We start from the raw sequence: 25,267 nt of genomic DNA on the forward strand, positions 1-25,267 counted from the left end.
CGATGCATCCAGCGGTAGTTAGTAGAGATTTAATGAGGCTGCTCTTGATGAGGAGTGTGTGCTTTAGTGTTCGGCGATTCAGGAACGAATCGTTCAGTACTCGAGAATCACTTTACTGAGTCATGAGCAGTGATTGGAGTAATGGTGTTTAAAATCAGCATAGCTTTTTTTCAGTAACAGGTAATCTAATTACTCTTTCCATGGTTACAACGCTGTCACCGTTACGGAGGACAGCGCGTTGCTGTTGTAAGAGAAGGTTCGTTTGGTTTTGGGTGTGATACGACTGAAAGTGGAGAATACACTCTGTAGAGAAGCTGCTGTGTGGTGACCGGGTCCACACCGTTTATCAGTTTTCACTGTATTTAAGCCGGGCACCAGCCGGATGACCCGCTCAGATCCGGCGGCTTTTTTTTTAACCACTGAACGTAGAAAATGTTCCAACCCGATAACGTTGATGTGTGGCTGTTTGTTCCGTAGATAACTTCACGTTGACATGATTACTCAAACTTCTGCTGATTGTATGCATCTTCCAGCTGCTCCAGGCAGCGACGTGCAGATGGACACTGTTACACTTTGCAGATACAACCTGAAAGAAAGGTGTACAAACTTCTGGCTTCATTAACTTTTTATTATTTTTATGATTCATTTCGCCTGAAAAATGATCCATACTTCTTTTGGTTTGGTAAAGCATCTTTCCACCAGCAAACGCTTGCCTCTACGTTCATCATCACTTCTCCCCGAGTCACCGCCCGGCTGACGGTAATGGAGCGGACCCACTTCTCCCCGGGTCACCGCCCGGCTGACGGTAATGGAGCGGACCCACTTCTCCCCGGGTCACCGCCCCGCTGACGGTAATGGAGCGGACCCACTTCTCCCCGGGTCACCGCCCCGCTGATGGTAATGGAGCGGACCCACTTCTCCCCGGGTCACCGCCCCGCTGACGGTAATGGAGCGGACCCACTTCTCCCCGGGTCACCGCCCCGCTGACGGTAATGGAGCGGACCCACTTCTCCCCGGGTCACCGCCCCGCTGACGGTAATGGAGCGGACCCACTTCTCCCCGGGTCACCCCCCGGCTGACAGTAATGGAGCGGACCCACTTCTCCCCGGGTCACCGCCCGGCTGACGGTAATGGAGCGGACCCACTTCTCCCCGGGTCACCGCCCCGCTGACGGTAATGGAGCGGACCCACTTCTCCCCGGGTCACCCCCCGGCTGACAGTAATGGAGCGGACCCACTTCTCCCCGGGTCACCGCCCCGCTGACGGTAATGGAGCGGACCCACTTCTCCCCGGGTCACCCCCCGGCTGACAGTAATGGAGCGGACCCACTTCTCCCCGGGTCACCGCCCCGCTGACGGTAATGGAGCGGACCCACTTCTCCCTGGGTCACCGCCCGGCTGACGGTAATGGAGCGGACCCAGTCAGTGTGTGCAGCCACACACAAACGAACAGGAGACGCAGCGACGGAGAGTCCAGAGAAAACAGGAAAAGTTTTAATGTGGAACCACAAACATCAGTTTTCCCTCAGAGACAGAGCCGGCTCTAGACTTAATTGGGCCCTGAGCAGAATAAGCTTTGTGGGCCCCACCCCTTCATTCCATGAACAAAGTTTTTGGGTAAATGTGATAAGTCATGGTGCATTGTCCTGGGAAGTAACAATGATTGATAAATTGTTGGATAAGTATGATATTCATGTGTATTTGGGATGATTCTAGGTTTCTTCTAGCTAGGGTTGCCAACTTTCAAAGTGAAAATAAGGGACGCCAACCACAGCTCCTGAAGGCCATGACCACCACGGCCCGACTCCCGTGGGGTGGGGAACGCGCAGCGGGGGTGTGTTTTGTTTCGAGCCAGCGTTTTCAGTGAAGGGGGGATTAAAAAGCAGTTAGTTATACTTAATAGCTTGAAATGCTTTATTACCAATGAACAAGTTGATTATTGTGCAACATTATTACATATAAAGTGTTAAATAGGCTCCATAAAGCTGTAATAACATGCATCCCTATTCAACATTCAAGAGGAAAATATATAAAACAATCCCATATGTGTGATGTCAGACAGCCGACCACTGAAAACACGCCGACACGTTTACAGTCCTGTAAACGCCTCCACTGACCAGCTGATGACAGCTTTTTCAGTTTCGAGGACGTGGTGGAGGATCGGGTGCAGAGGACATTTTAAAAAGACGCAGGTGTTGTGAGCGCCGCTGGAATGTGGCGTCTGTCCCTAGGCAACCGTGACCGGTACACGCAAGCAGCAAGCATGGGGTCCTGCCTAGATCCCGCTGGCCTGAGAATTTCCTCTTTTGTTTAGTCCATAATTGTTAAATTTAGTGTTGATGTGTGTGTGGCAGACGTGTAATGTTGGACATTTATGAAAATCCGGAATAAATTGTGTTCAATACAACCGTCCCATTGAACCAATAAAATGTAGGGAGGAGATGTTTGATTGTCACATAAGGAACAATTCTGTATTTTACTGGACGGTTGGCAACCCTCCCGCTAGCTTGAGCTACAACAGCAACCAGTCGGTCTGTGTCAGACACGTGACCTAACTAGTCAAAATGATTCATGTACTTTACAATGTTGTAGAAGAAACACCTTCATATTTATATTACATAACTCAGTAAAGGTGTTAAATGATGTAAGAATCCTACCAGCTAACACGTCAGTCTGGCATCAGCATGTAAACGGAACCTGTAATAATCTAAACGTCCTTATAAATGAAGATAAATAAAGCAAACGGGTGTAAACGGTTGATGTTTGTCTGCCAGTGTGTCTACAGGTCCTCCCAACACCTGACCGACTCTCCACCGAAGCTCTGGTCATCATGGAGGTCTGGTCATCATGGAGGTCTGGTCATCTTGAAGGTCTGGTCATCATGGAGGTCTGGTCATCTTGAAGGTCTGGTCATCATGGAGGTCTGGTCAGAGGTCTGGTCATCATGGAGGTCTGGTCATCATGGAGGTCTGGTCATCATGGAGGTCTGGTCATCTTGGAGGTCTGGCCATCTTGGAGCTCTGGTCATCATGGAGGTCTGGTCATCTTGGAGGTCTGGTCATCATGGAGCTCTGGTCATCATGGAGGTCTGGTCATCATGGAGGTCTGGTCATCTTGAAGGTCTGGTCATCATGGAGGTCTGGTCATCTTGGAGCTCTGGTCATCATGGAGGTCTGGTCATCATGGAGCTCTGGTCATCTTGGAGGTCTGGTCATCATGGAGCTCTGGTCATCTTGGAGGTCTGGTCATCATGGAGGTCTGGTCATCTTGGAGGTCTGGCCATCTTGGAGCTCTGGTCATAATGGAGCTCTGGTCATCTTGGAGGTCTGGTCATCATGGAGGTCTGGTCATCTTGGAGCTCTGGTCATGGAGGTCTGGTCATCTTGGAGGTCTGGCCATCTTGGAGGTCTGGTCATCATGGAGCTCTGGTCATCATGGAGGTCTGGTCATCTTGGAGCTCTGGTCATCATGGAGCTCTGGTCATCATGGAGGTCTGGTCATCTTGGAGGTCTGGTCATCATGGAGCTCTGGTCATCATGGAGGTCTGGTCATCTTGGAGCTCTGGTCATCATGGAGGTCTGGTCATCTTGAAGGTCTGGTCATCATGGAGGTCTGGTCATCTTGGAGGTCTGGTCATCATGGAGGTCTGGTCATCTTGGAGCTCTGGTCATCATGGAGGTCTGGTCATCTTGGAGCTCTGGCCATCTTGGAGGTCTGGTCATCATGGAGGTCTGGTCATCTTGGAGCTCTGGTCATCATGGAGCTCTGGTCATCATGGAGGTCTGGTCATCATGGAGGTCTGGTCATCTTGAAGGTCTGGTCATCATGGAGGTCTGGTCATCTTGGAGGTCTGGTCATCATGGAGGTCTGGTCATCATGGAGGTCTGGTCATCTTGAAGGTCTGGTCATCATGGAGGTCTGGTCATCTTGGAGCTCTGGTCATCATGGAGGTCTGGTCATCATGGAGGTCTGGTCATCTTGGAGCTCTGGCCATCTTGGAGGTCTGGTCATCATGGAGGTCTGGTCATCTTGGAGCTCTGGTCATCATGGAGCTCTGGTCATCATGGAGGTCTGGTCATCTTGAAGGTCTGGTCATCATGGAGCTCTGGTCATCTTGGAGGTCTGGTCATCATGGAGGTCTGGTCATCATGGAGCTCTGGTCATCTTGGAGGTCTGGTCATCATGGAGCTCTGGTCATCTTGGAGGTCTGGTCTTCATGGAGCTCTGGTCATCATGGAGGTCTGGTCATCATGGAGCTCTGGTCATCTTGGAGGTCTGGTCATCTTGGAGCTCTGGCCATCTTGGAGCTCTGGTCATCATGGAGGTCTGGTCATCTTGGAGCTCTGGTCATCATGGAGCTCTGGTCATCATGGAGGTCTGGTCATCATGGAGGTCTGGTCATCTTGAAGGTCTGGTCATCATGGAGGTCTGGTCATCATGGAGCTCTGGTCATCTTGGAGGTCTGGTCATCATGGAGGTCTGGTCATCATGGAGCTCTGGTCATAATGGAGCTCTGGTCATCATGGAGGTCTGGTCATCATGGAGCTCTGGTCATCTTGGAGGTCTGGTCTTCATGGAGCTCTGGTCATCATGGAGGTCTGGTCATCATGGAGCTCTGGTCATCTTGGAGGTCTGGTCATCATGGAGCTCTGGTCATCATGGAGGTCTGGTCATCATGGAGGTCTGGTCATAATGGAGCTCTGGTCATCTTGGAGGTCTGGTCATCATGGAGCTCTGGTCATCTTGGAGGTCTGGTCATCTTGGAGGTCTGGTCTTCATGGAGCTCTGGTCATCATGGAGCTCTGGTCATCTTGGAGGTCTGGTCTTCATGGAGTTCTGGTCATCATGGAGGTCTGGTCATCATGGAGGTCTGGTCATCATGGAGCTCTGGTCATCATGGAGCTCTGGTCATCATGGAGGTCTGGTCATCATGGAGCTCTGGTCATCATGGAGATCTACAGCTTGTAGCAGATAAAGAAGATTTCTGGATCTGCTCTCATTGGTCCTCTTGGTGACTAATTTACACATAGTTTGCAGTTTTTACCACAATTGCAGGTTATTTTGTTTCAGTGCTGAAATTTCCATCAAAGATTAAGTAAAATTCTCTCTCCACATGACTTGAAGAAATTTCTCCACAAGTTCAGTGTTTTATTATATTATTTGTTTATATTCTGTATTTTATTTTATAGAAGTTTGATCTGTTTAACGTTGTGCTGCTGCTGTTTATTCTGACTGAGAATTTAAAAAAAAAACTTATATGAAGTAAAACTGTCGAACTTTTCATCTGGTTAACAATCATGTTTCTATTCAGTGTTTATCTCCACAAGATTTTAATGTAAATAAAATTTTATGTCATTTTCATCAACTGACACTGGTTATTTATTTTCTTAAGGGTCAAAAATGTCTTTAATTCACTTTATTATTTATGTTTAAGTCGTGTACAAAAACAAAAAAATGCACATTTTTGCTGCACAAATAGTATAAAAAAACTTCCAACTGTCACATCATCATCATCATCTTCATCATCATCTTCATCGTCATCATGCGTCTCATCTTCTGATCAGCTGATCTCCATCTTCTCCAGCCTCTCTGGTCTGTATCTGAAGCTTTCCTCTCCAGCATCAGGAGTCCTCTTAATGGTCTGTAGATCTCCAGGGTCTGCATCCTGGTGGACTCCATGGTCTGTAGATCTCCAGGGTCTGCATCCTGGTGTCCTCTTCATGGTCTGTAGATCTCCAGGGTCTGCATCCTGGTGTCCTCTTCATGGTCTGTAGATCTCCAGGGTCTGCATCCTGGTGTCCTCGTCATGGTCTGTAGGTCTCCAGGGTCTGCATCCTGGTGGACTCCATGGTCTGTAGATCTCCAGGGTCTGCATCCTGGTGGACTCCATGGTCTGTAGATCTCCAGGGTCTGCATCCTGGTGTCCTCTTCATGGTCTGTAGATCTCCAGGGTCTGCATCCTGGTGTCCTCTTCATGGTCTGTAGATCTCCAGGGTCTGCATCCTGGTGGACTCCATGGTCTGTAGATCTCCAGGGTCTGCATCCTGGTGGACTCCATGGTCTGTAGATCTCCAGGGTCTGCATCCTGGTGGACTCCATGGTCTGTAGATCTCCAGGGTCTGCATCCTGGTGGACTCCATGGTCTGTAGATCTCCAGGGTCTGCATCCTGGTGGACTCCATGGTCTGTAGGTCTCCAGGGTCTGCATCCTGGTGGACTCCATGGTCTGTAGATCTCCAGGGTCTGCATCCTGGTGGACTCCATGGTCTGTAGATCTCCAGGGTCTGCATCCTGGTGGACTCCGTCTCTGCTGCTGCAGCGTCTCTTTCCTCAGCTCATCGTCTTCTTCGTCCTGCAGACCTGCAGCGTTTGTGGGTGGACCTGATGTGTCCTAGAAGCAGGGATGGTGTCCAGTCTGAGCCTCCATCATTTCTTAAGCTGGTTGACCTGCAACCACGTTAGTTATTAAAAACTAGTTAACACTGGATGCTTCCATTAGTTTAACAATCTGAACCACTTCATCCAACCAGTTAACACCCATCAGGTCTCAGAGAACTCTTGGTATTTACCTGCATGTTTAAAATCATTCACTCTGTTTTATATAAAGATGATTAAATAAAATAAACACTGATCAAACACAAACAGATGAAACCGTTTCTATTTCCCTCCATCTTTGCCTCTAGTTTACAAGTGAAGTTAGCCAATGTGAATATAGCGACTTTAGAAAGCCAAATAAAGTATATTCATTAACAAAACTTACACAATAAAAGCAACAACAAACTCTCCTACTTGCCTTTCTGAAAATGCTGAGAGCAAACAGCATGAAGGGAGATGGTGGTGGAAGTGATTCAGTTTCACCGCTGCGACCAGGACATCCGACACCTCAGTTACATCCTCAACCTGCTGTCCACAGCCTCGTTTACAAGTGTGAAACCAGAAAATCTAATGTTGTGTCTACTTTTCTACCTTTTTTAATCATGTGACTTAGTGTGGCCGTTTTTCACACGAGACTCCCGTTTTATCAACGATTATAACGCAGCAAAGACGACGAACAATCGTTTACAACGAGGATGCAACCAACATGGAGATCGACCCACAATGCACTGCGGCTATCCTGAGTGTTACGTCACCTGACACAGAACAATTGTGTTTTCAAAAAAGTGCCATCACATGTCTAATCTTCATCATCACTGGACTAATTCTTTACTTTACAGTATAACTGCAAAATAAATGACCTTTTCTTTGCATGGCTGCGTCGCTAACCTTCTTTCTTTTTTCTCTTTTTTCTGCCCCTGATGGATAATTACTCTTCATAACGATGCCCATAAACCACTCACTGAAGCAACCTTCTTCTGCAGGGGCCCCCTGGTGGTGCGGGGCCCCCTGGTGGTGCGGGGCCCTAAGCAGTCTCTTAGTCTGCTTAGTGGCAGAACTGGCTCTGCTCAGATATATATATATATATATATATATATATATATATAAAAATAGAGAAAGTTGTGAGAAACAATTTTTTTTTTGTCGACAGTTGTCCTCGTCTTCATTCTTTTTCTGCTTTTCTGATCCCGTCCTCATCCTCTTCTTCGTCACTGGTTTCTGTCGTTTGCTGGTCACATGTCAGCTATTCTGCTCAGCACCATCCCCGGGTTTTCGTTGGTATTGCTCCATGTTCTGTATCAATTAACGGATAGCGAAGCTCCCACAGAAGACCAACGAAACTGTCCGTCTTCTGCTTCCAGCATAAATGGACCTTAAGCAGCAAGCACCCCACCGTGATGCTAGCAGCACATCTGCAAATACTCAGCAAGAGAATACAAGCTGACAAACATCAGGTCAGAACAACCACCAGTAAAGACAGCAGAGGCAGTCTTACATGGAAGCATTTGTGTCCAGACCCAGCAGCAAAGCAAGGTAGACCAGGCTCTGGTTCAAATGATTGTCAAAGATTTTCAGCTTTTTTTATTTGTAGATGAAAGCGCTTTTAGAGAAAACACCAAAGTACTGGAACCAACTTCACATTTTAAATATAATCGTCAGACATGGAATCCAGCAGCCTCAAATTCAAAACATCAGAAAAGTTAAAGCAACTACCGAATAGACCCGCCGAAGCACCGCAGCCTCTGCTACACTTCAAGAGACGCAGCAGCAGATGGGCCGGCCCCAGCCTAGAATACAACAAGACGTGTCAACCAGGGGGAACTCCACTTTTTACCTGATCAGCCATCTCACAGAAGTGAAGGATCCCCTCATCTCCACCTGGCCTTGGCAAATCCTCAGTGTTCCTGGATCTGTGGGCAATGGTCAAAGAAGCCTGTGAGGTCCTGCAGCCCTTTGGAGAAGTGACTGGAACCGGGTTCGGAGCAGGAGGTCGGCGGTAATGTAATAACATTTTTTATATATATGAGGCTGAGCATGTTAACGTGTTAATTAGTGCCATTCATTTTATTGCAATTTTTTTTTCTTTAAACTTCTTCCTCACTAGTCACATGTTCAGAGGCTGCAGCTTAATACAGAACTTTAGGAAAAAAGTCTAAAAGTCTATTACTTATAATTTACTGCATTAAAAAGTATTGTACCAGTGTCATTACTGCATTACGTTTATTTATTCTATATACATCCCATATTTAATATTTATAGATTAATGTTTACATATCTGAGAGGTGTTTTAGTATTTTCTTCCTTTGGAATATTTTAGTTTATTTTAAGATGGTTTATATTGAACAAGTCTATTCTATTCTATTCTTCTATTTTCTTCTCTACCCAGAAATTCACAGTGCCGTTGATAAAAAGTAGCTCCTCCTCCTCCTCTGTCAGGCAGCCAATCAGAGGAGGGGGGCCGCGCAGTGTGATCTCCATGCAGTCTGGATAAAAGCAGCCTCCGCTGCTCAGCACATCATCTCACTGCTGCAAAGTTGGAGAGGAAAACATGCCCGAACCCGCCAAGTCTGCCCCCAAGAAGGGCTCCAAGAAAGCGGTGACCAAGACCGCTGGCAAGGGAGGCAAGAAGAAGAGGAAGACCAGGAAGGAGAGCTACGCCATCTACGTGTACAAGGTGCTCAAGCAGGTCCACCCCGACACCGGCATCTCCTCCAAGGCCATGAGCATCATGAACTCGTTCGTCAACGACATCTTTGAGCGCATCGCCGCGGAGGCTTCTCGTCTGGCTCATTACAACAAGCGCTCCACCATCACGTCCAGGGAGATCCAGACCGCCGTGCGCCTCCTGTTGCCCGGTGAGCTGGCTAAGCACGCCGTGTCCGAGGGGACCAAGGCCGTCACCAAGTACACCAGCTCCAAGTAAACGGCTGTTTACACCACCCACCCAAACGGTCCTTTTCAGGACCACACACTCCCTCTCAGAGCACCTTCATCCTTCTGGTTGCCCTCTGCTCCTGGTGTGTAAATGAAATGGGTGTTTTTTTTTTTTTTTTTTGTTTTTTTTTTTTTTTAAATTCGGTGCACTTTGGCTGCTGTAGTTACTGAAAAATGGACCGCAGATTGTGTTAACGTTGCATCTGAAGGGCTATTTGAACCTGAGAAAATCTTTTCCCACCTTAGACATGAAATTCTAAAAATTAATTAGAAATTTTGTCACTTAGTCTCTTTACAGGGTTGAATTTATCTGTATGATCATTCTAAGATGTATTAAAAGAGAATTTACCAGTTCTTGGTAATAACGTGTCCATTGTGTAAAACAACTAATTGTAAGTAAATTTTTTGATTCTAAATGTCAAGACATGACAAGTTAATGGACAAGTGTTCTTAAATCATGAAAATATACTTTGACAAACTTTCACATATTTTGTACTTTTCCTCTAAAATTTGCATACAGTTCAACATTTATCTACCCCAATTTAATAATATTAAATGCATCAGGTAACCGGGTTGAATGGATGACAACCTTTAATCAGATTGAAATTGATGAATTAAAACAAGGAAAGAAACATTAGGTTTTGTAATGTTAAACCTTGTTTAAAACATTAAAGATCTGTGTTATGGGAAGAAAAGATGAACGACAGCAGAGCCTGAATACAAAATCTGTCTCGCTTGGAATCCGTTTAACAATTGATATAACAGTCACAATCTTAAAGTAATTTCAAATGAATCTGTAGTGTCAGCAGAAAAAGAGCACTGCAACGCTGTCCGCTCTAAAATCTGGAATTATTCTAAGTATTCAGTCAACTACCAACTAACAAGTTTGATAAATGAAAGTAGATGATTTCTTCTTCTCTGATGTTTATCTGTTGTTTCTGCTCTTTAAGCTTCTTTCATCCTTTTAGTCACACAGTCTGTCCCAGGTCTCTTTCTGAATTTGGACGTGACGTGAATCCGCCTGTCGCGGGCTGAGGAGGCGGGATGAGCTCAAGCACATCATCAAATGGATCCCACAGCACGTCGTCTAGCAGAGGCCACAAGAAGCTGTTTCTGTTACGGGTTGAACAGAGATGAGGGATGTGATTACATGGTGCTATTTTAGAAGTAATTCATGTATTTCTCTCATATTTCTTTTATTTAGGTGAAAGCAGACAGGTAAATGATTATATTAGCATAAAACCTGCAGGTACTGGTTATTTTTGTTTCATATTCAGTGAAAAAGTAACTTTGGTCAGTGGGGACATGCTCATTTGGCTGACCTCTAGGCCTCAGCAACCCACGAAACTTTTAAAAACATCATTTTAGAAAATGTTTGTGTGCTAGAACACAGACACACATGGATCCATTCCCTGTTTTAAAATGCATTTTGTGGTTTACTTTATATGAAAACCTTTGAGGTAAACCTGTGGGACACAAAGTGATTTCAGAGAAACAGTCACATCCTAATAAAACCATCCTGGACCTGAACAGCCTAAGAGGGTCCAACCTGGTTCCAGGGTGATTGTAGAAGTTCTTCTGATCATGTGAAGTCTTTTCCTTCCTGGTATAAAATGTCTGGAAGTTTTAATAAACTGAAGCTAAATGTTGGTGAATCTCGACTTATTTTCCTCCAGTTTTCTGAAAGGATAGCTTAACATCTTGGACTTGCTCCTCTGCTGGTCTCCATGAAAAAGCCACAAGCCCAGCAGGTGATGATGGGGGGAGGCAGCAGGACTCTTCTCCCCCAGTTAGTCTGGTTAGTCCCCCCCTCCTCCTCCACCACAGACAGGGAGCCTCTGGATGAAGGGGAGAAGTTACTGGGAGAGCTCCTGCTCCACCCACCATTCCCATCATAGATGTAGTTCCACCTCCACTCAGTCAGGGTGGAGTACAGACGGGCGTTGGATGTCTGAAGTCCAGCTGGAGGTTCTTTGCAGCACGATGAGCAGCTGCTGCTGCAGACTCCACTGCTTCTGTCTTCCAGGTGCTGGATCAGAGCAGCAGGAGGTGAAGATCAGGAGCAGATGTTTTCCAGCCAGCCTGTCTCCAGGACACGTCTTTACCCATAAAGTACTAAATAAAAGCTGTGAAAGGAGCTCGGAGACCTTTCATCTGCTGCTTGGTGGAGCAAACCAGAAAAATGGGACTTGGTGACTGCTGGTGGTGATGCGGGGAAAAAGGGCCAGAAATGCACTTTTTTCTACCACATTTAAAGCTGAAAGACTTTGCAGACAAACCATTTAACTGGTATCCAGAGAAATGAGCTCAGCTGTGATCAGACCACAATGCTGGCGGACCGGGGCCATGAGAGGATTTTCTCTGCTGGATAAAAGCCACGTCCTCTAACATCCAACCAGAACGGCGGTGAAGAGCTGTTTAAAGGGCTTATTCCACTTTGTGTGTGTTATTGTTTGACGTTTCTTCTTTTTTCTTGCTTTCTGGCACGTGCAGGTCAACGCTGGAAATAAGAATTTGTTCTCGATGTTTTGTTTGGGAAAATAAAAGTTAAATAAGTTAAACCAAGAGGAGAACGGATCAAGTAGGATTTTTAACAGCATTTCCACAGCAGCACCATTTATTCTCTCATTTCTCTACTTTCATTTCATTTTCTTCATCTGAACAAGTCACGTGACAATAACCTGAAAATCAGAGCATCAAAGTTTTATTTTTCTTCTTCAGCCTGAAACCGGTTGTTGTTTTGGAGAGCTGGATTGATAAAGTGGATGAGAGCGGATTATAATTTCAGCAATATTAATAATGACATCTTTATTAGTTTTCATGTTGAGGTCGCGTGAACGAGACGCCGTTGATGCACAAGTTTACTACAAACCCTCCGACCCTTTAAAAGACGTCATTTCTTTTTTATCTCACTTATTCAGCTGTCATTTACATATTTATTGTGATTTAAGTGTGCTTTGGTTGCAGCTGCTGGTGAATCTGCATCCAGTGGAGACGCAAGTTGCTCCAGCGGATCATCTGGGACGTGAATATCCGCCCGAACAGCGACCGCGTCCGTGTGTTTACTTCCACACAAAACGGGCTCGTTGCACCTCAACAAATCCCACCAGTGGGACCATTTCACCGTGGTTCGGTCCGCAGACGTCTCTGCTAACGGGAACAGCGCTCTCACGTGTCATACAAAGCGCCTTTACGTGTTTTAGGAGAGAAAATGTGGAGAAAAGTCGCTGCGAGCCGCCGAAAGCGACCGACGATCCGACATGTTTGAGTCGTCCTGGGAGGAAGAGAAAAAGTCCCGGAAGCCGAACATGAGCTCAGTCTGGAGGGACGAGACTTTCCTTCCTGCTCCGGCTCCACTCCTGCTGGAAAAGCCCGCTCTTCTCTGGGGTTTCTGCTGAAAAGGCGGCGGAGAAAACACAAGTGTGTCCTGGTTTGAGGCGGCAGCAGAGCCGCGGAGCGTGTTGCCTCTCCACGGTTCTCATGGCTCTTATAAGTCCCGCCTCCTGCTTCCAGCTCCACACGTTCAGACGAACAGCGCGAGACAAGCACACGAACATGGCAGAGGAAGCTCCAGCAGCCGCGCCGGCCAAAGCCCCGGCCAAGTCCCCGAAGAAGAAGTCTGCTCCCCGGACCAAGAAGGAGGGACCCAGCCTCCCCAAGCTCATCGTGGCCGCTGTGGCCGAGTCCAAGGAGCGGAAGGGGGTGTCTCTGGCGGCGCTCAAGAAGGTGCTGGCCGGGAAAGGGGTGGACGTGAGCAAAGCCAACAAGCGCATCAACACCGCCGTCACCAAGCTGGTCACTAAAGGCACCCTGAGCCAGACTAAAGGAACGGGGGCCTCCGGTTCCTTCAAACTCGCCAAGAAGGAGCCCAAAGCCGCCAAACCAGCCAAGAAGGTGGTGAAGAAGAAGGCTCCCGCCAAAGCCAAGAAGCCCACCGCGACCAAGAAACCCACCGCGGCCAAGAAGACCACCGCGGCCAAGAAACCCGCCGCTAAGAAGGCTGCAGCCAAGAAGTCCCACAAGAAGGCTCCGGCCAAGAAGGCCGTGAAAAAGGTGGCGCCCGCCAAGAAGAGCCCCAAGAAGCCCGCTGCTAAGAAGCCAAAGGCCACAAAGAAGCCCGCTGCCAAGAAAGCTGCCGCAAAGAAGCCCGCAGCCAAGAAGGCCAAGAAGTAAACCTCATCATCCACAACCTCACCCACCCAAAGGCTCTTCTCAGAGCCACCACCCTCCCATCTGACATGATTCCTCACACGAAATATCTTCTCTCTCATCATCACTCACCTGTTACTGATCACTAGATAATAGAGATGGGATTTATGGGTCTTTGAAGGGAGCCAGATCTTAAGGAGCCGTTCCTTTTAAAGAGCCATTCAAAAGACTGGCTCGTTCTCACAATATCTTACAAAATTTCACAATATATAAGAAGGACAAACAATGAAAATATGTACCTATATGAAATCTACTATACAAGTGTAAAAAAATTATAGGAAAAATATAGATAAAAAAGGATAAACCTGAGCAGTCAGTGCAAATTCTAGTAAATGTTTTGGACAGAACTCACAGTATTTGTTTCCAAACAATTTTCTCTGCCCATAGATGCTTCACATGAATGAAGCGTGTTGGACATCAGGCTTCTATGATGTCACATGTTATTTATTTTATTTTCATTTGACTCAACTGTGCTACTTCTTATTAACTTATTTATTTATTTATTCATTCAGTCAGTCTTAGCTGGAAGGGGGGGGGGGGGGATTGGGCTTGGCGTGTGTGTGTGCGTGTGACTGTGTGAAAGATTTCAATGAGTGTTTTTATTCTTATGTTTTTAATCATGTAAAGAACTTTGTGTTGCCTATGGCATGAAAGCGCTTTATAAATAAAGTTTGATTTGATTTGATGAAGGCAGTGTCAAAAATTTGTATATAAAAAGAATGGCTCGCAAATGAACGGCTCACAGCTGTGAATCGATTCCCATCGTTCATTTAAAAGAGCCGTTCAAAAGAATCGATTCGTTCATGAACGTCACATCTCTACTAGATAAGTCTGTGTGTGTGTGTGTGTGTGTGTGTGTGTGTGTGTGTGTGTGTGTGTGTGTGTGTGTGTGTGTGTGTGTGACTGTATGGATGTTTTTAGTTAGAGATGGGATCTGGATCTTGAGGAGCTGTTCCTTTCAGAGAGCTAATCAAAAGACTGGCTCGTTCTCATATCGTACAAAATTTCACAATATATAAGAATGACAAACAATCAAAATATGAGCCTATAAAAGTCTACTATAAAAAATTTATTGCAAAAATATAGATAAAAAAGGATAAACCTGAGCAGTTAGTGCAAACTCTGGACAGAACTCAGTATTTGTTTCCAAACATGAATGGAGCGTGTTGGACATCAGGCTTCTATGATGTCACATGTCATTTATTTCATTTTCATTTTACTCAACTGTGCTACTTCTTATTTACTTATTTATTTATTCATTCGGTCATTTTTAGCTGGGGGGGGCTTGGCGTGTGTGTGTGTATACATGTGTGCGTGTGACTGTGTGAAAGATTTCATTGAGTGTGTTTATTCTTATGTTTTTAATCATGTAAAGAACTCTGTGTTGTCTATGGCATGAAAAGCGCTTTATAAATAAAGTTTAATTTGATTTCATTTGATGAAGGCAGTGTAAAAAAAGTTGTATATGTAATGTATATATGTATTTGTAAAGAATGGCTCACAAATAAACGGCTCACAGGTGTGAATCGGTCCCCATCGTTCATTTAAAAGTGTTGTTTAAAAGAATCGATTCGTTCATGAACGTCACATCTCTAGTGTTAGTGGAGTAAACTGGTGGCCTGTTAGTTTATAACAACAAATGTAATGATGTTTGGGTCGAGTGAATACTGTTATTGTCCTTATAAACTTTTTCAATTACTATCAAATTCGTTTATTAAGTGAGACTAAGGGGAAACTGCTGCTGACCAGCATTTTTTGATTAATGTAGCTTTTGTCTACACTCTATTTTATGCTAACGTAAATTAGCGCTAGCATTGCAGAGCATAGCAACTTACTGTGTGTGTGAATCATCTTCGCTCCTCATCATGATGTTTGCTGCCGCTATGTTCTCCGTCCTCCATAGACACTATGGTACACATAGTTCACTACATGTACATTTATAGGAAGTCTGACAAATATTTTTAATGCTACAGATAAGGTGACATGGCTTTACAGCGGCTGCCGGAGCTCCTCCAGCTGTGTCCGACGAAGCTGGAAGAAGAATTGTGCTACCCATGGGTCTGGAGATCTGCAGCTCCTACTGACGTCCAGCTTGAGTTGATGATAGAATCTGACATCCTAATCCAAAGTCATGGTTAGCTTCAAGATTTGTTAAGTTCTCGTTTCTTTTTTGATGCTTCTCCTCAGATTGGACCAAAACAGGTGGAGTACCTGATGCAACAGAAGAGGATCCATGTTCCTTATGCTGGCAGAGGAGCTGGGCTACCCGAGTATATCTGGTAATAGATGGGACCGCCACTCAACATCCTTTTCTTCTGAGTGCAGTTGAAGGGTGTTTCAGAACATTTGTGTCATGTATATCAGCTCCACAAAACCAGATGGGAAATAATTAACTTGAATAATCACTTGTTTTTATCATTTTTTATTTTAGTTTCACACATTGTAATTTTACACATTTTACACAACTAAGATGCTTTGCCCCTTTTTCAATAAAAGACTGAAACGTGTTTTATTATTTGCCATTTATAAATGCTGATTTAGGATAAACTTATTGGGTCATTTTCACCCAATTACTAGTAGGTTAATAACCCACATTTGGGGTTTTCTTTTTAATCCACTTTTAGGTGGATTTAACTATATTAATTTTAACTCATTGTTTGGGTAGAAAACATAACCCAACATGTTTGGTCGGACCCATAACTTAACCCTGCTGGGTTAGATAACCCATGGCTGGGTCGGTCCATATTTGACCCAGCAGAACAACCCAGCAGTTTTAATCTCCAGAGACGGTTTAATTATCTCTAAATAACAGCATAATTACTTTTAAATCATTAGTTTTATTAACTAATAATAGTGGTAGTAGTTTTACTTCTTACCTTCCTAGAAAATGATGAAACCATTGGCCTCTTTTTATGTTCCAGTCATGTCTGCTCTCAGCTTCTATATGATCTCACTGAAAACATCATTTTCACCCTTTTTGTCTTGTAGTTTTCAGCTCCAGCCGTCTGTATTTCCATCGGTGGAACATCTGTCCTATAAATCTGATCTGTACATGAGTTTAACTCAGAAACATGGAGGATGAAAAATAACTTTCAGCCTCCAACCAAGAGTTTGTGAAAGCAGGAAGAGAAGATCCATCTTTTCCACATGTTTGAAGCATCAGCTTATTCCGGTTTTCTAGCGTGTTCTCTGATCAGATGCTGCAGATTCTGTCACTTTATAACGACTGCATGTGATCTGCATGGCCTTGTATGAAAAGTTCTTTTAAATGACTTTTCTGGGATTTCCTTCACGTCCAGCGTTGGAAAGTCACTGGACTCAAATCCAGATGTGACACGAGGCTGAAAGGTTTCTGGGACTATCCAGAAGCTTGTGAAACAGAAAGCAGTTCTCCAGTAGATCCTCTTTTTCTTGTTCATCATGACGGGACAACACAGCCGCCGTGTCGTCAGAGATTGGTTTGATTAGAAGAAACCTTCATTCAAAGAAAAATGAACGTTTCTGTAAATCCAGAATGTTGGGTCACCAGGAAAACAGGGGGGTGGAGGACATTTTTAAGAAGCTTGGGACTGAGTAAAGCTGATGTCAGTCTGTTTGATTCAACCTGTTTTCATGTGTTTGACAGTAATACCAGGTATGCTCAGTGAACAAAGATGATTTTATTCCGCAGAAATCTTTTTCACCACTAGTCCAGACTAGTGATGCAATCACGTGAGGCAGACAGCCATGAGGAGAGTACGAGTGTCATCAAGCCTACTCCGAGAGGAGAAACAGGATCGGTCTTCCAAGATGTGACATCTTATTTACTGAATGCCAACCTGCACGCGGACGTTTATGCTACTTTCCGTTTGCTTCTCGTTCTGCGGGTTTGTTTTTGTTCATTTGTGCAATTTAAGAATTTTGTGTAAATTAAAAACTGGTTTCGTTTCAGAATAAATGCACAAAAGGAGGCTTCTTGTAAAAAAAAAAAAAAAAAAAAAAAAAAAAAAAAAAAATGCAGAACACAAACCAGAGGTTAGGTGAATTATGGCGCTAGAAAAGAGTCCTTCCAGAGCCAGCTCTCTGAAAAGAGCTGAACATCCCATCAGTAGTCCAGACGCACCCCTTATACAAGAGTAATAATTTTAAACACATTGTACCCATAAACCATCTTTATTGAGAACGTCCTGACAATGAAGTACCGCCAGTAATATCATCACCGTGTTTAATGAGATCAGAGCTCTGTGGATGAAGCGTGTGGCTCTGAAAAGAGCCGTTTTTAATAAAGATGGTGATTTAACCTCCGAAGCCGTACAGGGTGCGGCCCTGTCTTTTCAGGGCGTAGACCACGTCCATGGCGGTCACGGTCTTCCTCTTGGCGTGCTCGGTGTAGGTGACGGCGTCACGGATGACGTTCTCCAGGAAAACCTTGAGCACACCGCGTGTCTCCTCGTAGATCAGACCAGAGATCCGCTTTACTCCCCCGCGGCGAGCCAGACGGCGGATGGCGGGCTTAGTAATTCCCTGGATGTTGTCCCGGAGGACTTTACGGTGGCGTTTAGCGCCTCCTTTACCGAGTCCTTTTCCTCCTTTTCCTCTGCCGCTCATCTCTGCTTGACTTAAGCACTGATACAAGTGGGAGGGACATGCACGCATTCCTATTTACCTTCATTCTGCGGACGTAAAAGAGAACAACTGGGGCTCTGTCAGTGGAAACTTGGATAAAATGGAATAAAGATATAATTTTACACGTTTATATATATATATATATATATATATATATATATATATATATATATATATATATAAAACCAAACCAAAATAAATCATAAAAAAATAGTTTGCTTCTCAATCAATAACAAAAACATCATATTAATGATTTTTTTTTCATTTCTAGTTATTTATTTTCCTTATTTACTGTAAAATTGCACATTCAGAAAAACAGAGCTTTGGTTTTTTTTTTTACGTCGCCTGTGGCTTGGCTGGAGGAGGGCAGCGATTTTCGCCTCATCACAGGTTCCACAGAAAATGATGGAGGAAGAGCGACGTTGTCTCCCCTGTGTTGAGCCCATAACAATTTTCAGACCCAAACTAAAAACTGAAAGGCTTTAGTAAATCTTTTAGTTTTACTGAAGTCCTAGCACCCTCGATTATGGTGGTAATCTGCGTTGTTTCACGTCAGCCTTTCCCTAGTCTTGGGTCTGTGACAATAGGTTCAAGGTTCAAGGAATCTTTATTATCCTGTGAGGGCAATTTGTTGTACAGCCAGCAGTAAAAACAATCAGTCACAAACACACAAATAACACAACATATTTAAAAAGATCAAACATGTTTGATATTGAAGTGTGATTTATGTTTCCTCAAGTTCTGTAAGATTAATTGATGTCATATATATATGAAATGTACTATTTTTCCTGGGCGGAAGGACATGTGTGGACCATTGGTCCCGGGGAGACGTTGTAGAATTGAAGGGCTCTCTTAAGAGTTGGAAGAGAAATAAACACCTGTCTCGCAGAGTTGATCCCTCTCCGTGTGCTGAGTTTCCCACGTCCATCTACGGACTTGTAACACCCATCAACAACGCAAGAGTAAATGTGGTACAATATTACACAGTGATCAACAACCAATTGATGAGCTCTGACAAAAGCAGAAATGGGTACCCTGACAGTCTGAACAACGGCAAAAAAAATAAATAAATAAAAAAAAGACTAACAGGATCAACGATGAAACGTCGTAGGTGGACCGTCCAGAAAGAGGAGCAGCTGGTGGTGTTTGTGGTAGATCAGCCCTGCCTGTTTGATATTAACTGTCCAACATATCACAAAAAATGCTCAAATAATCTAGTTGTAGTCTTGTAAACAGTGGCCCTGCAAGATTCACAGTCTTTGTAAAATCTGGGCTGTGACTAAAAACTCTAAGCACTTGTATTTATATGAGAGCAGGTGTGAGCTGATAGTTTTCCAAGAGTCTTTTCAAAGTCTGCTGATGTAAGGCTAGCATAACCTGGACTTTGTCTCGGCAGGTCTCTGTCCATCAGTGCAGGGGACAAGATGGACAAATACAACAGGTAGGATTAAATAATCAGAGATCACTGATGATTTCACTCATGATGTTACTCAGAAAATAACTCAGTAGCTTGACAGCAGACCAGAATAAGGCCTTGAAAGTAAACTACAGTTACCTGATTGCCACAGGGAGAAAACAGATTTTCCATTCTCAGTCCTTAGCAGCACTGGATCAGGCTATTTCATGGCCTAATCTCTTAAAATCTGTCCACACACATGCTACAGAACTGAATCATTACTTGTAAAAATGCCACACATATAAAACATATTTTTATCTGTTGGGGTCGTACAAAGCATCTTCACAGATTCATGCAGCACCTCTTACACACAACATATAAATTATAAATGACTGAGAGACAGGCCAACTGAATAGTCACCGGTCTCATGTGTCATTTAAGGAACCATTACAATAAGGATCAAACTGAATATTGTCAGGTCACAAGTAAACAGACTCATTTAGAAGTCCAACAAAATTTAATTATAAAGTTTAGAAAGAAATCGAGTGACCAGTATTGTTGTTAGAGAGAATTGATCATCTAATTACAAAACAAACAAACAAAAAAAAAAATGTTGACAGAGATCTTTCAAAATGATGAATTTATCTGGAAAATGAACCTGAAATGTTTTGATATGTGAAAACACAAATGAGCAATTACAGGCCGATCTCAGATCTTCCTTTTCTAAGTAGATCATGGAAAAAGCGTTTTTCATCAGCTAAACAACTTTTTAACTAAAACAACTGCTATGACATCTTCCAGTCAGGTTTTAGACAGCACCACAGCAGCAAGATGCTCTGACCAAAATCATTAATGACATATGTTTGAATACAGATGATGGAAAAATGTCAGTCTTAGTCTTACTGGACCTCAGTGCTGCATTTGATACAGTTGACCAAAATATATTACTCCCGACTGGAGAACTGGGTGGGCCTCTCTGGTGCTGAACTGGGTTAAATCTTATTTAGAGAATAGAAAGTACTTTGTGTCAATAGGTAACTTTACATCTGAGCAGACAAGAATTACATGTGGAGTTCCCCAAGGTTCCATCCTGGGGCCTCTTCTGTTTAACATCTACATGCTTCCACTGGCACAGGTCATAAAGAACAACATTAGTTACCATAGCTACGCAGATGACACACGGGTATATATTACAATGTCACCAGGAGACCGAGGCCCTGTACAGGCTGTTGGTAAATGCATTGAGGAGATTAATGACTGGATGTGTCTAAACTTTCTTCAATTAAACAAAAACAAAACTGAGGTGATGGTTTTTGGACCCAAAGAGAAACGATTAAAGGGCACCAGAGAGCTTCAGTCTATACACCTAAAAAGACATCTGGATCCAGTGATGGACTCAGAACTAAAAACCACCAACCAGGTCAGACATCTGGGTGTAGTGATGGACTCAGACCTACAAACCACAGACCAGGCAAGAAATCCGGGTGGAATGATGGATTCAGACCTAAAAACCACCAACCAGGTCAGACATCTGGGTGTAGTGATGGCCTCAGACCTAAAAACCACCAACCAGGCAAGAAATCTAGGTGCAGTGATGGACTCAGACCTAAAAACCACCAACCAGGTCAGACATCTGGGTGCAGTGATGGACTCAGACCTAAAACCACCAACCAGGCCAGACATCTGGGTGTAGTGATGGACTCAGACCTAAAAGCCACCAACCAGGCAAGAAATCTGGGTGCAGTGATGGACTCAGACCTAAAAACCATCAACCAGGCCATACATCTGGGTGTAGTGATGGACTCAGACCTAAAAACCACCAACCAGGCAAGAAAAGTGGGTCTAGTGATGGATTCAGACCTAAAAACCACCAACCAGACCAGACATCTGGATGCAGTGAGTGACTCAGACCTAAAAAACACCAACCAGACCAGACATCTGGGTGCAGTGATGGACTCAGACCTAAAAACCACCAACCAGGTCAGACATCTGGGTGCAGTGATGGACTCAGACCTACAAACCACCAACCAGGTCAGACATCTGGGTGCAGTGATGGACTCAGACCTAAAAACCACCAACCAGGTCGGACATCTGGATGCAGTGATGGACTCAGACCTAAAATCCACCAACCAGACCAGAAATCTGGGTGCAGTGATGGACTCAGACCTACAAACCACAAGCCAAGCAAGTAATCTGGGTGCAGTGATGGACTCAGACCTAAAAACCACCAACCAGGTCAGACATCTGGATGCAGTGATGGACTCAGACCTAAACTTTGAGAACCACATAAAGGGAACCACAAAGTCAGCCTACTATCAGCTTAAGAACATATCAAGGGTAAAAGATGTGATGTGTCAGCAGGACCTGGAAAAACTGGTCCAGCTTCCATCTTTTGTCGGCTTGATTATTGTAACAGTGTTTTTACAGGTTCTACCTAAAACCTGGGTTAGGGTCAGAAAGTGGACCACAGTCCAGGTCTGAGGTCTTTACACTGGCTGCCGGTCCGTCAAAGGATAGACTTTAAAGTTCTGCTGCTGGTCTATAAAGCTCTAAATGGTTTAGGACCCTTTGACCACCAACCAGATAAACCTACCAGAACCCTCAGGTCATCTGGATCCAGTTCCCAGTTCCCAGAGTCAGAACCAGACATGGAAAAGCTGCATTCAGCTTCTATGCTCCACATGTCTGCAACAAACTCCCAGAAAGTCTCAGATCAGCTGAAACACTCAGTTTTTTTTAGATCCAGGTTAAAGACCCACCTGTTCTCTGCTGCATGGAACTAGTTTTTATTTAGAGTCCAGATCTGGATCTGGTTCTATTAGGCTGTTAGGAGAATCTTCATCCATCTGAAGGAGGAAGAGTCTGGATGGAGCATCTTCAACGATCTGAGGACGAGTCTGGATGGAGAATCTTCATCCTTCTGAGGAAGAGTCTGGATGGAGAATCTTCATCCATCTGAAGAAGAATCTGGATGGAGCATCGTCAACAATCTGAGGAAGAGTCTGGATAGAGAATCTTCATCCATCTGAAGAAGAGTCTGGATGGAGCATATTCATCCATCTCAGGAAGAGTCTGGATGGAGCATCTTCATCCATCTGAAGGAGGAAGAGTCTGGATGGAGCATCTTCAACCATCTGAAGGAGGAAGAGTCTGGATGGAGCAGCTTCATCCATCTGAAGAAGAGTCTGGATGGAGCATATTCATCCATCTCAGGAATAGTCTGGATGGAGCATCTTCATCCATCTAAAGGAGGAAGAGTCTGGATGGAGCAGCTTCATCCATCTGAAGAAGAGTCTGGATGGAGCATATTCATCCATCTCAGGAATAGTCTGGATGGAGCATCTTCAACCATCTGAAGGAGGAAGAGTCTGGAGGGAGAATCTTCATCCATCTGAAGAAGAGTCTGGATGGAGCATATTCATCCATCTCAGTAAGAGTCTGGATGGAGCATCCTAAACCATCTGAAGTAGGAAGAGTCTGGATGGAGCAGCTTCATCCATCTGAAGAAGAGTCTGGATGGAGAATCTTCATCCATCTGATGAAGAGTCTGGATGGAGCATATTCATCCATCTCAGGAAGAGTCTGGATGGAGCATCTTCATCCATCTGAAGAAGAGTCTGGATGGAGCATATTAATCCATCTCAAGAAGAGTCTGGATGGAGCATCTTCATCCATCTGAAGGAGGAAGAGTCTGGATGGAGCATCTTCAACCATCTGAAGGAGGAAGAGTCGGGATGGAAAATCTTCAACCACCTGAAGGAGGAAGAGTCTGGATGGAGCATCTTCAACCATCTGAAGGAGGAAGAGTCTGGATGGAAAATCTTCAACCATCTGAAGGAGGAAGAGTCTGGATGGAAAATCTTCATCCATCTGAAGGAGGAAGAGTCTGGATGGAGCATCTTCAACCATCTGAAGGAGGAAGAGTCTGGATGGAAAATCTTCAACCATCTGAAGGAGGAAGAGTCTGGATGGAAAATCTTCATCCATCTGAAGGAGGAAGAGTCTGGATGGAAAATCTTCAACCACCTGAAGGAGGAAGAGTCTGGATGGAGCATCTTCAACCACCTGAAGGAGGAAGAGTCTGGATGGAGCATCTTCAACCATCTGAAGGAGGAAGAGTCTGGATGGAAAATCTTCAACCACCTGAAGGAGGAAGAGTCTGGATGGAGCATCTTCAACCATCTGAAGGAGGAAGAGTCTGGATGGAAAATCTTCAACCATCTGAAGGAGGAAGAGTCTGGATGGAAAATCTTCAACCATCTGAAGGAGGAAGAGTCTGGATGGAAAATCTTCATCCATCTGAAGGAGGAAGAGTCTGGATGGAGCATCTTTGTGATGATGTGCTCCACTATCTCTGGCATGTTTTGTCCCACGTTGATCAGTGGTTTCGGTTCTTGGTTTTCATGGAAGTTTTTATGTAAGGGAGCATAACCGGGCCTCTACACACTCGTCTGGTTCTTCAGCAGGATGTGGAAAGTTACTGTTTCTTCTCTCTGAGCGTCTCCGCTGACTGATAAATTAAGCATGTCTGATATTCAGCTGGAATCTGGACCACAAGTCTCACACATCACATTTTCCATGATGACCAGATCAAACTGTTTGTCTCAGATCTCAGCCTTTTGTCTGGAAACTCCAAATTTTCTCCAGTATATCTACAATCTAGTCAGAACATGTTTTAAATTCTTATCACATCATTGTCAAGGTGGGCTAAATACAAGACAGAATATGTATGAATCCGTCCATTTGTCCATTTTCTTCTGCTTATCCCGGGTAGGGTTGTGGGGGCAGCAGGGATGCTCTGATTTTCCTCTTCCAGGCCACTTGTTCAAGCTCATCCGGGGGATCCAGATTTGTTCCCAGGCCAGCTGAGAGACCTAGACCCTCCAGTGTGTCCTGGAGCTGCTAGGAGGTCTCCTGCTGGTGGGACCCGACCAGGGAGGCGTCCAGGAGGCATCCTGACCAGATGCCCGATCCACCTCATTTGGCTCCTCTGGATGTGGAGGAGCAGCGACTCTACTCTCTCTGATCTCCTTCAGTAGAGCCCATTTAAAGGCTGTTTTCTGGTATATGGATGAGTGAGGATGGTATATCTGCAAATTAGTGGATCTAGGTGAGTCATTACCACTCACTAAAGAATAAATACATAAATAATAAAATTTCATATACACACACTGTAATTAGATAATCTGCCTCAGTGAATAACAGGAAAAGAAAATAATACAGAGGAGTTTTAATAGAGTAGATATGATTTATAAATAATGTAGGACAGAATATTATTTCATGATTGTTTTACAGAATAGCTAAAAACAAATAATCAAAGGCCAAATAAGATTAAAAATAAAGCCAGTGTTACTATTATGCAGTTGTTACTCAAGTCACTACATGCTAATACCTAATCATCATATCTTTTAATATCTCTTCTTGTCTGAACCTCAACTATAACATCTTTTGACCGAGCTGTTATGTAAATGTCTAACAACAGGTTTATTCCAATCATATAATCATTAGGTGGCAAAAAGCTGCAGTCACACAGTTTTCACTTCTCACAACTTTATTAAGCCGAATAAAACCAGACAGACACTGAAACAATGATTACACTGCGGTTATAAGAGTTAACACTCAGAATACAGCCAAGAAAAACTAAGTGTGATGGAACTAGTAGTTGTAGCAGCTCATGTGGCTTCAAACATTCAGATTCAGAAGCAGAAAGAAATCCAACCTCAGAGACATGAAAGCATCTACTCACAGTC

General features: G+C 44.3%; 3 protein-coding genes across 3 annotated transcripts; 2 read left to right on the top strand and 1 right to left on the bottom strand.

Moving 5' to 3' along the window:
* The first annotated feature begins 8,738 nt into the window (after window positions 1-8,738).
* On the top strand, window positions 8,739-9,373 carry LOC121648995 (histone H2B 1/2). Its single transcript, XM_041999529.1, has one exon. It carries the CDS (start codon window positions 8,922-8,924, stop codon window positions 9,294-9,296), a length of 375 nt encoding a protein of 124 aa, XP_041855463.1. The 5' UTR covers window positions 8,739-8,921; the 3' UTR covers window positions 9,297-9,373.
* Window positions 9,374-12,842: 3,469 nt separating this feature from the next.
* On the top strand, window positions 12,843-13,636 carry LOC121648986 (histone H1-like). The gene has a single exon (XM_041999519.1). It carries the CDS (start codon window positions 12,863-12,865, stop codon window positions 13,478-13,480), a length of 618 nt encoding a protein of 205 aa, XP_041855453.1. The 5' UTR covers window positions 12,843-12,862; the 3' UTR covers window positions 13,481-13,636.
* A 3,992-nt stretch (window positions 13,637-17,628) lies between these two features.
* Window positions 17,629-22,292, bottom strand: LOC121648998 (histone H4-like). The gene is made up of 2 exons (XM_041999531.1): window positions 22,277-22,292; window positions 17,629-18,108 (listed from the first exon to the last, which is right to left on the bottom strand). Exons 1-2 carry the CDS (start codon window positions 22,290-22,292, stop codon window positions 17,792-17,794), a joined length of 333 nt encoding a protein of 110 aa, XP_041855465.1. The 3' UTR covers window positions 17,629-17,791.
* Between the last annotated feature and the right edge of the window lie 2,975 nt (window positions 22,293-25,267).

The sequence above is a fragment of the Melanotaenia boesemani genome, chromosome 11 (genome assembly GCF_017639745.1).
Source record: "Melanotaenia boesemani isolate fMelBoe1 chromosome 11, fMelBoe1.pri, whole genome shotgun sequence".
Taxonomy (NCBI): Eukaryota; Metazoa; Chordata; class Actinopteri; order Atheriniformes; family Melanotaeniidae; genus Melanotaenia; species Melanotaenia boesemani.

What these genes read in the sequence shown, in the direction of transcription:
- LOC121648995 (XM_041999529.1), top strand. Translation starts at nt 8,922, where the DNA reads ATGCCCGAACCCGCCAAGTCTGCCCCCAAGAAGGGCTCCAAGAAAGCG.
- LOC121648986 (XM_041999519.1), top strand. Translation starts at nt 12,863, where the DNA reads ATGGCAGAGGAAGCTCCAGCAGCCGCGCCGGCCAAAGCCCCGGCCAAG.